Source organism: Ictalurus furcatus, chromosome 7 (assembly GCF_023375685.1).
Source record: "Ictalurus furcatus strain D&B chromosome 7, Billie_1.0, whole genome shotgun sequence".
Lineage (NCBI taxonomy): Eukaryota > Metazoa > Chordata > Actinopteri > Siluriformes > Ictaluridae > Ictalurus > Ictalurus furcatus.
Window position 1 is genome coordinate 27,865,310 of NC_071261.1, and position 17,391 is coordinate 27,882,700.

Consider the following 17,391-nt stretch of genomic DNA (forward strand, 5'->3'; position numbering starts at 1 on the left):
CAGTTAAAGCAAGTTCTCTATTAATTTAAAATATGTAAGTGTCTATGCATAAGTCTATGTAGTAAACACACACACATTCACACTTTTTTAAGTAAAATAACTCTTGCACTTTTGTTTCTTCAGTGTAATACATGCTGTAAAAGTATAAGTGTCTTTTGCACATATATCCCCTCATTGCATTTGAAACGAAGTGTGTGAATCCTTGTGGTCAGCAGTGCTGCATAGACTCGATGTGCACCCAGACCCCTAGCAGCTCTCAACAGGAAGTGAGAAGCACACCACAGCACTGACTTCAGGTCAGTTTCAAGAACTTAACTTCCCATACATTAGCATTATCAGAGAAAACAACAGGACTGGTGTCAGATCAGGACCACTTCAGCCCACATGAAACAGTGACACTTCCTTGTGTATAAATTTGACAGCATTTCTCCTCATGCGTGCTTATTATCTGGACATGAAGTGAGTTCCTGGCATTCAGAGAGAAAGAAAAGCCAGATGTGGAAGTCTTGTAAAAGACTCGCCTGGAATTTTTTCAAAACTCATCAGAAGACACTAATCAAGCCTATGCAGAGAAAGTGATGTGTTCATTCATCAATTCATAAGAGAAACTTATAACAGAGTAAACATGGCAAACATGTTCCCTTGTGTCAGTGCACTTTAGCCTTTTCTACTTTATTAAGCTGTGCGTGTTTTAGCAGAAATACAGTGAGTGTCCGTGACACAGTTCATGAGAAGTGAGAAAGCCGCTAAACCACTTTCAGACAATACACTGCCTGTAAAAAGGACATTATATATATATAACACAGTAGGCGCACTTTTTTTGTGTTTACTCCCACCCACAGCAAACACTTCTAGATTAAGAGACCTCAGACTCTCAGTGAGTGAGTGAGGAAGTGTTTTTGGTGTCTTGGACTTGATCGTCTAGTGTTGACTCCACAGTCTGAGTCGAGCTGTAGCAGGACAAACAGTCATTCACTAACAGCAATGTGGGACTTTCAAGGATATCGTGTTTCCAGCTTTGGAGTGCTAATGTTTGGAATTCTTCAGGGTATGTATGGAGATAAATTTGGGACATTTTTAATGCACACTGAGACATAAACTGTTGTAATGATTCACAGTAAATTAGCTTTCTTATTCATAATGTCGTAAGTTGGGGGAAATAACTTTACATGGTCTTTGGAAAATGTTCAGAAATGCACAAGCTAAACATGGATGACTGCATGAAGTTTTTTGATCTTTGCACATTGTACACTGAAGTGTACAGGTGTTCATTTAAAAAAAAGTTTAAATAGGAAATAATGTGTTCTGAATATATTCTAAATTATTTGAGATTTGAATTTTCATTACATAACTATTCTGGACTGTTACATTTGTTAAACATTAAATCTGCTGTTCATTTTACTTTCAGTACATTTTCAAATGAAGTTTTATTAATTTTAATTAAATTAACTGGTATTTGGCATTTGTCACAACATTAACAGGACACTATTGCTTTAATTTAACATATTTCTCATGTAACTGTGTGCTGTTATCATTCTCTATCTGTAGAAAAAGATAAGGTTAGGTTCAGGAAACCTCAGGCCTTATTTGTGAAAAGAATTGCATAGTACATGTATTTTGTACCAGCTGCTTGGTTACTGCAAATGATAAGAATATTAAAATTATAAGTACACCCATGGAAATTGTAGGGTTTTTGACATATTTGGCAAACAAATATTTGATCCTCTTTGAAACAGTGCCTATTAATATTATTAAGGTGATACGCTATCAACTGACACATAAAATGTACATTTTGCAGTAATTTTCACACTTTAAATTAGCAAAAAACATCAGTAACATGGAAAAAGTAAGTACACCCCTACATTTGTTATACCATTTAAATCCATAAAATTAGAATCAGGTGTTTAAGATTATGTTTGTTATGTGCTGGTGATGAGAACCTGTTTAGGGAGTGCAGGTGGAACCGGTCATATTTATACACCTCTCATATCTAGTGTCTGGTGTTCCCTTTGCTATTGAGGTGTGTGGTGTCATCATGCCAACATCTGAAGAGTTCTGTAAGGCCTTCAGAAAAAAAGATTGCGGATGCCTATGAGTCTGGCAAGTCGATTTAAAAAGATCTCCAAATTATTTGGAATACATCATTCAACTGTATGGAAAATAATATACAAGTAGCGCAGATTTCAAACGACTGCCAATTTGTCCAAGACTGGTGGTCCCAGTGAATTCAGCCCAAGAGCAGACCGTCTGATGCAAAAAAAAAACTCCCCAAGAACCATAAAATTTCATCAAAGGATCTGCTAGTAAATCTTGTCACTGTTGGTGTCAAAGTGCATGCTTCTACAATCAGAAAGAGATTGCACACAAATTTGAGCTGCATGGAAGACGTGCCAGGAAAAAGCCTTTGCAAGACTACAGTTTGCCAATGATCATATAGGCAAATTCCTTTTGTAATAATGTGCTCTGGACAGACAAATCAAAGATAGAGTTTGACCACAGTAACAGCAGATATGTTATGTGGTTTTGTTCAAGTATATCAACTTCATTAATAGGCACTGTTTCAAAGATGATCAAATGTTTGTTTGTCCAAATATGTCAAAAACGACAATAATTTCCATGGGGTATACTGTGGTGTTTGAAAGTTTGTGAACCCACTATGGTATATCTGCATAAATATGACCTAAAACATCATTAGATTTTCACACAAGTGCTAAAAGATTATAAGGAGAACCCAATTAAACAAACAAGACAAAAATATTATACTTGGTCATTTATTTATTATGGAAAATGATCTAATATTACATATCTGTGAGTGGCAAAAGTATGTGAACCTCTAGGATTAGAAGTTTAAGTTGAAGGTGAAATTGGAGTCAGGTGATTTCAATCATTGGGATGACAATCAGGTGTGAGTGAGTGCCCTGCTTTATTTAAAGAACATCTATCCAAATTTGATCTTGACAACACACATTTGTGGAAGTATATCATGGCATGAACAAAGGAGATTTCTGAGGACCTCAGAAAAGAGTTGGAAGTTGGAAAGGTTACAAAACCATCTCTAAATAGTTTGGACTCCACCAATCCACAGTCAGACAGATTGTGTACAAATGGAGGAAATTCAAGGCCAATTACCCACCCCAGGAGTGAAGATCAACAAAGATCACTCCAAGAGCAAGACGTGTAATAGTCCACAAGGTCGCAAAGGAACCCAGGGTAACTCCTAAGCAATGAAAGGCCTCACACATTGGCTAATGTTAATGTTCATGAGTCCACCATCAGGAGAACACTGAACAACAGTGGTATGCATGACAGGGTTGCAAGGAGAAAGTCACTGCTCTACAAAAATAACATTGCTATCCATCTGCAGTTTGCTAAATATCACGTGGACAAGCCAGAAGGCTGTTGTAAAAATATTTTATGGATAGATAAGACCAAAATGGAATTTTTGGTTTCAATGAGAAGGGCTGTGTTTGGAGAAAGGAAACACTGCATTCCAGTATAAGAACCTTATCCCGTCTGTGAAACATGGTGATGGTAGTGTCATGGTTTAAGCCCGTTTTGCTGCATCTTGGCCAACACGGCTTGCCATCATTGATGGAACATTGAATTCTGAATTATACCAGTGAACTCTGAAGGAAAATGTCAGGACATCTGTCCATGAACTGAATCTCAAGAGAAAGTGGGTCATGCAGCAAGACACCAAACCTAAGCACACAAGTCGCTCTACCAAATAATGTTTAAAGAAGAATAAATTTAATGTTTTGGAATGACCAAGTCAAAGTCCTGACCAGAATTCAATAGAAATGTTGTGGAAGGACCTGAAGCAAACAGGTCATGTGAGGAAATCCACCAACATCCCAGAATTGAAGCTGTTCTGTACTGAGGAACGGGTTAAAATTCCTCCAAGCCGATGTGCAGAACTGATCAACAGTTAACAGAAACGTTTAGTTGCACTTATTGCTGCACAAGGGGGTCAAACCCCTTGTCAAAGCAAAGGTTCACATACTTTTGCCACTCACAGATATGTAATATTGGACCGTTTCCCTCAATAAATAAATAACCAAGTATAATATTTTTGTCTCATTTCTTTAATTGGGTTCTTTTCATCTATATTTAGGACTTGTGTGAAAATCTGATGATGTTTTAGGTCATATTTATGCAGATATATAGAAAATTCTAAAGGGTTCATAAACTTTCAAGCACCACTGTACTTATTTCTTCATATGACAGTACATTAAAGTAGTGTAGTTACAGATTTAACATTCGGAATGATACACAAAGAGTATTAGAAAGCACAACCGAAATATTTGACTTCATATATGTAGTATGTATTCATGTGTACTTACCATATGTTTCTATATGTGTGTTGATGCAAATGAGGCAGTGTATACTGTGATACTCTAGATGTTCTTTCCCTTTTGGCAACTGAAATGAAATTTACCAGGAAAACATCGCCATACACTTGTGGCATTGGTATAAACCTGGTCGTTCTCAAACCAGTTCATGGGACCTCCCAGATGGTTCACATTCTAGCTCTATCCCCGTGTTGTGAGTTGAGATAGGGCAAATCATTTGGGCAGTTTGGGGAAAATATGAGAACCACAGAATAGTGTAGAGATGTATTTTGTGTGCTGTTTGTGCCATAAAAATCTCACAGGCCTCAAATATGCTGCTTAATTTATGGCCAGTGACGGATAACCAACCAGGCCTATTGGGCCAAAGATCTTTGTTACTGGGGGTGACAACCATAGATAGTATACAAATTATTAGACCGAGTTACACAATGCCTTCCAACATCACCAAGTTAATAGAACACACATATATAAAGGTAAAGTCACAGAATCTAAAACAAGTTTGGAAATTCTGTTGGTGTCAGTCTCAATTTGCAATATTTGCTGCAATATTTTAGTAGTATATATGGAAGATTGTTGGCTTTTGTGTTTGCATATACACAGTATATTGCATGAATATCAGAGGAAAACAAAATACATGTGGACACTCAGTGGGGTGGGGCAGAATTGACTTGGGGTGAAGTGCAAATTTGAAAATGAGAATACAAATTGATCATGTCAGTAAAAAATTTATGTCATTTTTTAAAATGATTTTAAATAGCATATAAGCAGTATATTACATGAATATCAGATGAAAAACATGTGGACACTCAGTGGTGGAGGGTTTTTTGTTTGTTTCTTTTGTTTGCTTGGACATAGAACATGTGTTATGTTTTCCTCTGCTGCAGGTGTGTGTGTTGGTTTGGCTGACACAGTGATGGTGCTAAAAGTTGGGAGCTCCCTGGATCTTCCTGTTCAATACCCAATTGAATCAGTGTTATTGGTTCAGTGGGTCTTCAATGGGAAAACTTTTGCTGAATACAGTACAGACCAGAGTTACACACTTCTGGAATCCCAGTTCAGTGGAAGATTAAAGGAGGACAATGATAGAGTTGGAGTAACTGTACAAGATCTTCAACCCCAAGACTCTGGGACATTCTCAGTGACTGCAGAAGACACTGAAACACAGCTTCCAACACAGACATTTAAAGTTTATATTCAAAGTAGGTGTGATTAATTTGATCAATGTAATGGGAATAATTATAAACTTATGAAGATTAATTACATAAATATATTTATTGTGAATTGTTTTAACACTCCCTTAGTCCATATATTTTAAATAAGTGTGTTAGTCTTTCATGGGTTCCTTATTTGTGTGTGCGCATGTGTGTGCGTGCGTGCGTGTGTAAATGTATGTATAGTTCCCATAACAACTGTGCAGATTGAGAAGAATCAGACGTGGAGATTGTCCACAAACAGCTGTGATGTTGATGTGAAGTGTGCAGCGCTCGGAGCTGAGAGTGTCTCCTACCTGTGGAGCGGCTATAAGACTGGGAGTGGAGCTCAGCTGCAGTTCAGTCTCTCACCAGCAGAAGGAGCTGTTACACTGAACTGCACTGCAGCTAACAACGTCAGTTCCAGTTCTGCTACAGAGACACTGAGCTGTAGCTCTGAACATCCAGGAACAGGTATAATTACACTTTTCCTTCTGGTGAGTTCTGCTACAGAGAGACTGAGCTGTGAGCAGACCAAAACAAGTAAATATACACCTTACAAATAGTGACCTATTTTTATTTGCATGACATACACGTATACATTTTTTTAAAGGCACAAGATGCAACATTACATATATTTTTGCTATTTTTGTGACCATCAGGCAACTTGGTTAGGTGTGTGTTGTGATATCCAATCAAATCAGCTTTACTTATTCCTTCATTCACTGAGTGTGTGATTTGAAACATAATATTTTCATAATTACCTTTATAGGCTATAGTTTGATTTTAGCACAGGTGAGTAGAGTAGCCAAAATATTTACTCAAGTAAAACTAGTTAGAACAAATAATTACTCAAGTAACAGTAAAAGTAATAATGTTAATAATTACTTAAATAAGATTAATAAAATATCCAATGAGAAGACTACTCAAGTAGCAAGTTACTAGGTACTTCGGATCTGATTAAAATGAAGGGAAAATCCTGAACCTCAGACTACACGGAGAACTGCAAGTCACACCTCTCCTTGAAAGTCTGTCTGTTCTGTTTATATAATATAAAACCTGGGTTCAAGATGAAGCAGCGTATCCCAGTCCTGTGATAGGTACAATAACACAAAACCTGTCATTTTCAACACAAAATCTCACACACACCCCAAAAAACAAACATTTTCCCAACAGTTGACTGACTTTATTTTCATAACATGTTAACAACATGTTTGAGGCACAGTCCTGTAGTGTGACTTGTCCTACTCTGTGCGAGTCTTCTTGCGTATGTCCATTTTTCGCGTCTTGACTGTCGTGCAGTCGGACATTAATGACAACTGAGATCCTACAGTGTGATGTGGCTTACAGCGGGAATCATGTTCATACAGTCTAACAAGCAACAGTAGCAAAGGTCTATTAAAATTCGCACAGTGTGCACCCATCTTACGGAGTAGGAGAAGCCACACTACAGGACTGTGCCTCAAATCTTCTGACACTGCCAGAATTTAATTGGTGAAAAAATTTGATTGCAATGGCCATTAATTGGCTGTCAGGGAACGTGTCAAACTAGCGATCACAGACTACAGACTTTGGCCTAGGATTATAGGAATCTTTTAGGATTCTCAAAATTTGTCTCAGACGACCAAATCGTGGCCAAAAATGGTGTGAACCCAGATTAAGAGTATAAGTGTGGCCAGTTAAACCTACTCTTAAAGGTAGGTTTTCAAAAAGTTACTCAAGTGAATGTAACGAGGTAAATGTAGCACGTTACTACCCACCTCGGGATTTTAGTGGTGCATTAATAAACTGGTTGACTAAATGTATAGCTTTTCTGTCACTAGATTTTACATCAATATGTTTTTTCACTTTATGATGCTATTGCAGACTATTTACAGAAGAATAGCTAAAGGATGGTGACATTCACTGTCTGTGATCTGAAATATGACGTGCGTATGTGATTAAATGAAAGTGCAGAGCAACTGACATTTTGACTGAGAATGCAAATTGATTATTTTAGTAATGTTTGTTCAATGGATTTGGGTGGGTTTCTATGGAGTTTACATTTACTTACAGGCACACACATAAATAGACAAAACAGTCTATTCCTACACATTCACTGTGTTTATGTGGAATTCATTAATATATCTGTAGTATTTAGTATTTCAGAAGTAGCATACTTCTGTTGATGTGGGGTGGCAATTGATGTACAAACAGTACATCAATAGCCTGGTTTTAAAAATAGACTACAGTTAACGTTGTATCCCTTTAAAAATAATAAAAGTAATTTTGCAGACAAATTGCACTTTTACTGGCATTAAAATAGAGTCTATAGTGTCTGAAACAAGTATGGGATATATGAGTGTACACTTTTGTGGGTGGCCTTTAAGACTTTTTTATTGCAATTTTGAAGTTTCTCAGTAGGTCAAAATTGGAGTCAAAGTATGCAAAGAAGATATGGCCAGTTGGACAGTGTGTCTGCCTTTCACCTATCCATATTGGTCATGGACACTCCCCTTCTTTATGCAGGGAGTTCAAACAGTGACAGGCACGTGTCAAGTGAAAAAACATAAGAAATAAATAACTAACAATTTTAGCTTAAAAAGCTACAATTGCAGTTGTATAATTTGCACAGGTGACTGAGTTGAGTTGAGTCTACTGTTGTCAGGAGAAGATTTTAGAGTTGAGCTGCTAAGAGATTTTTAGAGCAGTATGTTACACATCTGAAGTCTGTTAAAGTACACACTTTTATGCTCTACTCATTTGGTTGGTGGAGTATGTTTAAAAACAGGAAATTAACATTATTAATTTCAACATGATATAACTTGGGCCATTTTAATATCCAAACTGAATGAATATTATGACATCTTGCTAGATACTCATAATAGTGAGGCAAATTTTCATCTTCTCTTTAAGTTGTTTCAGTTTGCTAATGTTTATCTAGCAGTTAGTTACAGTAACTAGGGTCTTCTAACAGGCCTCAGAGACATTTGGTTTCACTTTTAAATTCCTATTACAATGTCTACTCATATATACAGTCATCGGACTAAACGCTGTAATCTATAACAAGACAACAACATGCATATATAAGCACAATTCAGATGTGGGTGTCTTTTTTTGGCCCAATTCACCCCAATCAATTACTTCAGCATTGCATTCAAAATTTGATTATTTACTTACTATGATTGTAAAACATGTTTGTTTTTCCAGTTATCACACCATCATTTACTTTGAGTGTTATAAAAACCAAGCTATATATGATGTGTTTGCAGGTGCCATACCAGAGTATGTGTTGATTGCAGTAGCAGGAAGTGCTCTAACTGTAATCTTCATTGTGACTGCTGGACTGACTTGTTGGTGGAGATCTCGCAAAAGTATGTTAAGTTCTGATAAACACACACACACACACACAGTATACAGTGTATCCAGAAAGTATTCACAGCGCTTCACTTTTTCCACATTTTGTTATGTTACAGCCTTATTCCAAAATGGATTAAATTCATTATTTTCCTCAAAATTCTACAAACAATACCCCATAATGACAACGTCAAAGAAGTTTGTTTTGAAATCTTTGCAAATTTATTAAAGATAAAAAACAAAAAAAGCACATGTACATAAGTATTCACAGCCTTTGCTCAATACTTTGTTGAAGCTCCTTTGGCACCAATTACAGCCTCAAGTCTTTTTGAGAATAATGCTACAAGCTTGGCACACCTATTTTTGGGCAGTTTCTCCCATTCTTCTTTGCAGGACCTCTCAAGCTCCATCAGGTTGGATGGGGAGCATCGGTGCACAGCCATTTTCAGATCTCTCCAGAGATGTTCAATCCGGTTCAAGTCTGGGCTCTGGCTGGGCCACTCAAGGACATTCACAGAGTTGTCCTGTAGCCACTCCTTTGTTATCTTGGCTGTGTGCTTAGGGTCGTTATCCTGTTAGAAAATGAACCTTCGCCCCAGTCTGAGGTCCAGAGCGCTCTGGAGCAGGTTTTCATCAAGGATGTCTCTGTATATTGCTGCATTCATCTTTCCCTCAATCATGACTAGTCTCCCAGTTCCTGCCACTGAAAAACATCCCCGCAGCATGATGCTGCCACCACCATGCTTCACTGTAGGGATGGTATTGACCAGGTGATGAGTGGTGCCTGGTTTCCTCCAAGCATGATGCTTGCCATTCAGGCCAAAGAGTTCAATCTTTGTTTCTCGTGATCTGAGAGTCCTCCACCCAGATCTGTGCCTCGATACAATCCTGTCTCGGAAGTCTCCAGACAATTCCTTGGACTTCATGGCTTGGTTTGTGCTCTGACATGCATTGTTAACTACGGGACCTTATATAGACAGGTGTGTGCCTCTCCAAATCATGTCCAATCAACTGAATTTACCACAGGTGGACTCCAATCAAGTTGTAGAAACATCTCAAGGATGATCAGTGGAAACAGGATGCACCGGAGCTCAATGTTGAGGCTGTGAATACTTATGTACATATGCTTTTTTTGTTTTTTTTTAAAAATAAATTTGCAAAGATTCCAAACAAACTTCTTTCACATTGTCATTATGGGGTATTGTTTGTAAAATTTTGAGGAAAATAATGAATTTAATCCATTTTGGAATAAGGCTGTAACATAAAATGTGGGAAAAGTGAAGCGCTGTGAATACTTTCCGGATGTATATATATAAAGTGTGGGGGAAATAAGTATTGAACGCTTCAACATTTCTTCAGTAAATATGTTTCCAGCGAGGCTATTCAGATGAATTTTTTATTTTAATTCATTTTATATTTCTGGATTTCATGAATTAATACTGATGTCTGGTGAAAATTTCATGTGAATAGCCTAGTTGGAAATATATTTACTGAAAAAATGTTGATGCGTCCAATACTTATTTCCCCCACTGAGTGTGTGTGTGTGTGTGTGTGTGTGTATATATATATATACACACACACACACACATATACATAAATATATAATACATACACACACACACACACACACACACACACACACACACACATATATATATATATATAATGTACGTGTATATGATGCTACCTGATGAGTTTCAGAATAGCACCACATACTCGACAAAATTAGTAGAAGCTATTTTTCAAATATATTATTTTTATTATTGAATATTTACTTTTTCTGACTCCTCATACATTGTTCATCAGACTCTAATGGAAACATTTCACAAAGCTTCTTTTGCTGCTCATGGTGCTGATAATTGGCTTGACCCCAGTATTGCTGCTTGCAGCTATATTTACTATTATAAGATTATACACTTTATTTTATTTATTTATTTATTTATTTACAGTTGGCAGTGCTTCTGAAGGGGGTAATACAGTGTATGCAGATGTCAATCCCGTACCCACCGTGCAGAAAGATGTAACTATGCATTTAAGCTTATTGGTTAGATTCCTATATTTTAGAGGGTCCCATCTGAAAAAAATATTAAGTTACTGAGTTATTAAGTAAATAAACTGAATTTCTTAGTGAATACTTAGTGAATTACTGAATTAATTAGTAAGTGGCAAAATAATGTTATTTTAAGGTCTTCTTAAATTAAGTTATTTAAAAATATAAAGTTATTGAAATTGAATACAATTTGGCTTGATATGGTGTCAGTATAATTTGAGTTTCCATCTGCATTGCAGAAGCGATCTGAGAGTGTTGTAAATGGAATGACAGTTTATGAAACTGTGGACGATCTCAGAGTGAACCCAGAAATGGTAGGTGCTGTCAAACATGAGGTCTCTGCTTCTTATTATTGTTCTTATTAATTTTTTATACAAAGACTAATGCTGATTTAGGGCATTACTTGTATTTCTTATACATTATGGTTTTATAGTATATATATATATATAATTTTATTGTCTCCATTTTCTGTCACAGACTATTTATGCTAAAGTGACACTTCCACAGCATACAAAGGTCGGTGCTACCTCTTCCTCGCCTTACCAGCAAGTTCTCTAAACTGTAAAAACATTAAGGAACCTTATTCTTCATACTGTTTATTGATTTTGTATGTTTCCTAATATTTGTACTGTGTTTTATTTTTATATTATGAGATATACGCAAGTAGTAAAGAATTATGAAATTGTGCACATTTCTATAAAGAACATTAATGTTCCAGTGTGTAGTGAGCCAGGGTCTTTACCAGTGTTCAAACCTGTGTACATGATATGATTCATGACCTAGTGAGCTAGAGAGCTGATTGAGATGCACCATTTGTCTTTTTTTTTTTTTTTTTTTGTAAATCATGTCTTGTTATGGTACACTGTATTACATTTGACAGCTAAGAAAAAATGTGTTCTCCATCTTCAGTCTTAATTCTCCGATATTTTAGCCGGCCTAAATGCTACTGAAAAGTCATGTCAGTCGCTTATACTCAAGAAAAATCTGGCAAACTACACACAGGTGATTTGCATAATCTAAATGGAGAGCGCAGAAAATCAATTTAAGTCCTTGTGTAAACTTGGCAATCCATGTAATGTAACTTTAATTATATAACTATTGATGTATCATTTGAATTTATGTCTCCAACTCTGAATGCAACCCATTATCATTTGATGTACCAGGTATTTTCTTCTTTTGTAACAGAGTTATATCCATGGATTCTATCCACTTTGCTCTCTTATTGACTTATTTTTAGATTTTCATCAAGCACGGCTTTATTTTACTGTCACAAGTTGCCATAGGTAACCACATGGTATGACCCAATAAATCGTTTAATTAAATTGATTTAATAACCCATGGTTAGCATGGCTTTGGCTGTATCTATACAACAATAATAATCTCAATCATCACATAATAACCAGATTACACAATAATTATGGATTAAGTCTGCTATTCTTTATTTAAGCTTGCACTGCCCCTCCTGACCTGCAAGAGTCAGTACATCACAGTAAAGCAGGTCTTCTGGTGTAATGGATGACAACGAAGAACAACCACAAAACGCAGAACAATCTCATACCACAATTAATGCACACATACAAATCCTTATACACTCTAAGTCTAGAACTATACAAACTGAGGTACTTTCTAACCTCTGCTCGTTTCCATCTCTTCCATTTTTTTCTTCGACTACCTTGACAATCAAGGGAGGCAGTAACATGACATGTGTTGTATATAAAATATACATGAAATAAACACGAGGGAGGTATGAGTAGTATGTAATTTTATTGAAAATTCACTGGGCTGATGTTCACCTAAGACACAACACACACAGATAAGCAAGGCCAAACCATACATGTATTTGATTAGTGCGGCAGGCCTCAGAGCGTAGGTGGACGGTCAACTAAGAGACACACACACACAGAGGCCTATGCTGCCACGCACACACATACAGAAGGAAAACAGAACATTATAAGAATAATAAAAGGAGTATTCGGATATTATAAGGATAATATAAGGATTATAAGGATTTTATAATGATATTATGAAGTATGGAGTACAGAAAAGGGGGTAAAATACTTGCAAACAGTATAACCAGATATAAAACAGAAATGTAGAGCAAATATGAAAAGAAAAAAGCATTATTAAACAGAAATACAGAAAAATGTGAAAGAAACTTACCCCATAATGCACTTGAAGGTGAGGAGGATTCTTGTCTCACGAGAAAAAGTCAGGAGTAACACAGACGAAGGCCTTAATTTTTAAGAGAGAACCAAGACGGGCCGTTTATAAGGGCAGTTGTGTCAAGGTGCACCTGCGAGATAACCGTCGATAGGAATGGCTAGGGCCGCGAGATAACCATCGATGGGAACAGCGGACCCCGTGAGACCAAGGTCTCTCCGAAATGTTGAGTCTCGTACCTATTGGTATTATGGGAAAGCTCTTTCGAAAACCTAATTGTGTTCGGGGAAGGCTCTTTCTAAAACATAATGGTATTGTGGGAAAGCTCTTTCTAAAACATACTGGTATTGTGGGAAAGCTCTTTCTAAAACATAATGGTATTGTGGGAAAGCTCTTTCTAAAACGTACTGGTATTGTGGGAAAGCTCTTTCTAAAACATAATGGTATTGTGGGAAAGCTCTTTCTAAAATGTATTGGTATCATGGGAAGGTTCTTTCTAAACATATTGGTGTTATGGGAAAGCTCTGTTAGTTTGGGTGTAGAAAACTGTATAAATAAGGGAGCTTCAGCTCCAGGTGTCAGATCACTTCTGAGAATTCTCATCGGTGTGGATCTCGTGTGGTGAAATGGAACCAATAAATCTGGAACCTTGCTTCTTCTCACTCACGGCTGGTGTCTTATTTTTCTATCTCCAACTGGGTTTGCAGATGTGAGTATTTGCTTCTATGTTGAATTTTTAAGTTTCTTCGGGTAATAGGCTAAATTTGAGCCAGCATTTGGCGACCACGAAGGGACTGGGTTAAGATCTATATGTCTGTAATCTCTCCCATGGGACTTCACTCTCTAAGCAACAGATAGGCCGTGTAAGAAGAGGGCATTGCAGACGCCTGTTATTTCAAAGCTCTGTCTTAGTGATCTGTTGTCACGAGTGGGAAGCCCCGGGGTGGGAAGAAAGACTAAGTTGGTCTCCAAAAGAACCTTGAGTGAGTGAGAAAATGTAAGAGAAGTGTGAACCGATATGTGAGTGTATAAGGGTTATGTATAAGGTGTATAAGGTTGTTTAATGAAATTGTATATGTGTTGTGTGAGTGAAAGTCCTGCAGTACCGCTGGTGAAAGATTCCAGGGCTGCAATAGAGGCAGGTGGAAATGAGGCCTCAAACCCCAGATACCGGCCACTTGAGGTAGCGGCTGCTTTGGTGGGGGACCCCTAATACCGCTGGTGAAAGATTCCAGGGCTGGATAGAGAGGGGTGTAAATCCTGGGCGCAGGTCCGGGTCACGCAACTCAGGGAAAGGACCCATCAAGAGATGCGTGCCCAGTGTATGAATGTGTAACCACAATTGTGTGTGTGTAATAATATAAATATGTGTAACAGTGTGTGAATATAACATGTGTATGTGAGCTTGCGTGCGTTGGTGATAAAAAGGAGGCATGTGTGTGTGATAAGTTCTAAAAATTTAGTTTTGGAGACAAGTGTGAATAAAGGCCTCCCTCAGTGTGTGTGTGTATGTGCGTGTTCTTATCTGCACATGCAGGCCTGCTTCTGTGTGAAAGGAAAAATAAACAAAAAAAACAACACCACTGTGTGTGTGTGCTCTTCAGATTGAGATGGGTAACACAGAACTTTGTGAGATATTTCTGCTTTTTCATTGAATGTTTTGAATTTGGTACAGACTTTGTGTGAGTCGGGTGGGACTGTGTGTATTATAATTACTTTGGTATCAATAACTGCTGTATGAATGTTTTAAAAATTGGGGAGCAGTCAAGAACATTGTAAATATTTTTAGACATCTGCCTGATTGCCCGTTGTGTAAATCAGAACTTCTAGACCTGTAATATATAAAAACATATTCCCAGATTGTGTGATCCAGGGAAAAAGGAAGACTGAAGGTGGAAAAAAGTGTGCATTTTCAGGCCACAGAAGCCATTGTTGAGAAATGAGTGAGTCAGACACTCGAAATGTGGAGGTCCATTTGGACCTTTCATTTATATTCCATAAATTAAGTGATAATAAAGGGCTTCTCTTTTATGATGTGTAAGCAGAGAGATAAAAAAAAAAAAAGGAATAGTTTTCTGTAGGCCTAAAAGGAGGTCTTAGCCCAGATTATAGAATACATGGTTTGCTTTGTCATTCACACATACAGCCTTATAATCTCAATAGCTCAACTGTAGTTAGCTTGCTCTTTTAGCAGCCTTTGTTCTATGGGAGATAAAAAGTAGTCGACACAAAGTGTTTCTTTTTTGTCTATATTGCTCATTTCATTCAGTGCCTTGTCTATAAATCCTGCAGAGATGTTAGGTATAATATTTGTAGTATTTTAGTAACTATTGTTATACAACTTGAAGTTAGTAAGTTATAAAAAAAAAAATGTGTTCACAATTATGTTAATTAAGCACATAACACTTAAATTCCTTTTAAATAATGTGGAAAAACTAGTTGGAACAACATGATTTTTATGAGTAATCAAGTTAAAAACTTGTGTTTATTATACAGATTATTAAATGAGTTTTAATTGAGAATACATTTGATTGTAGAGGAAAAGGTGATTTCTCCAACTCAGTGTGGTTCGTTGGTTGAAATTAATTTAAAGTTGTCATAACACAAAATGATTGGTGTTTTGCAAAACTGTCTGTGTGGTTCGCCTGAGAGAGTTTTGTGTGTTTATTGTTTGTTTAGTATTATGGTGTTACTGTGCGTGTTGTGTTCCAAGTTATGAGGGAGGGACTCTGTCCGGCCCGGCTCTTCAGTCTCCGGGCATGACATCAGGAGGCTGGATTGAGACCGTGTTGAGCGGATTGTATACAGTTCCATATTTAGATTGTGTACACAGCTGGTCAGAAGCATGCGCGCCGGAGCTCCAAATCATTCTTTTAATTTTAATTTGAATTTTGTGTGTTTCCCTGTTTGGAAACTGAATGAAAGTGTTTTAAATTCCATGATGACGTTCATCTAAACACAGAGCGCGCGAGAGAGGGAGAGAGAGCATGCGAGAGATTTTTTTTTTTCCTTTTTACAATCCTTTAGTTATCAAACTTCACACTACACATTAAAGTCAAGGTGACTCAATATATAAATAAATATTTAAACATATTTCTGTAAAAGTTAAAATCAATCATTATTCTTGATTTTATCAGTCCGGAGAGAACTTTTATGGCAGTTTATGTTTTGTGCCACGTTGTTTCTTCTGCTCAGGCATATATCGACATTTTTGCCTGACCAACGATAAAATTGATCAGCTAACACTTGAACCTGTTCCTTGTGAGTGATGTACTTAATAACTTAATACCAAAGATGAAAAAACTGAAAAGTAAATCAGACCCAAGGTTACAGTCTCTGCCTAACTCTCTGTGGCCAAATCACAAGGACCGAAGTGGGACATGTGCAATGTGTTCCTTATCAGGCTAAGTCACATTCCCCCTGTTGAGTTAATGTTGAGCCTAAACATTTGTTTTTAGAGAGTACTGACAACCTTCACAGCCGTATTAGACCTGTAGTCCAGCAGTGTAGTGAGTGTGATTTGTTTGGAATGGGTTGAGTTTTGGATAGATCAAGCTAAATAAAACGCTCAATGGGTAACCATGGGTAATAATGTTTGATGTTTTTGTATTATTTAAAGTTTTATGCTGAACATAATCCAAAATTATGTATGATTAAAGATTTAGTATAATTAGCTTGAACTGAACAATTTAAGTGATATATGTGCACACACAGTAATCATAGGTCCAAATATTGCTAAAGTTGGCTTAGTGCTGAGCTGAGTCAAATGAACTGACTCACTAAAAAGAGCTGGAATAACCATAACTAATTTGTGTATCTTTGATTCCTATACGTGTACGTGTCTATACATTTTTATGGGACCTGATGTCATGCCAACTGGTCACTCACGTCACAATTGCAGTGAACTCAAAGCGAAATAAATAAATAAATATATAATAATAACAATACTGATAATAATAATAATAATAATAATAATAATAATAATAATAATAAAACTCCTGTTCTGCTAAGTCGAGCAGTGTAAGTGTGAGTTCTTTTGGCGTGTGGTATTCATGTTGCACAATGATGAATAATTGCTGCATATATCTCTTTAAATGCTGCTTATGTCCAGTGATGAATAATTAGTACGATTTGATGGTAATAGTAGTCTGCACTTATTTTCAAACTTTCTGTAAGGTGTTTTATGTCTATTACAGATGTGTTATCTGAGTCCTTCACATTAGAATAAGATGGTGAATAGTTAATGTGGAATTCGGGTTTTGCATGGAGTAGGAGTATCTGGAGTAGGCAGCGTTGCATAAAG

At 36.8% G+C, this 17,391-nt stretch overlaps 1 protein-coding gene across 1 annotated transcript; it reads left to right on the forward strand.

Moving 5' to 3' along the window:
* Positions 1–220: 220 nt before the first annotated feature.
* On the forward strand, positions 221–13,595 carry LOC128610367 (CD48 antigen). The gene is made up of 7 exons (XM_053629628.1): positions 221–1,048; positions 5,237–5,551; positions 5,750–6,016; positions 8,794–8,895; positions 10,828–10,898; positions 11,168–11,242; positions 11,406–13,595. Exons 1-7 carry the CDS (start codon positions 985–987, stop codon positions 11,484–11,486), a joined length of 975 nt encoding a protein of 324 aa, XP_053485603.1. The 5' UTR covers positions 221–984; the 3' UTR covers positions 11,487–13,595.
* Positions 13,596–17,391: the final 3,796 nt, after the last annotated feature.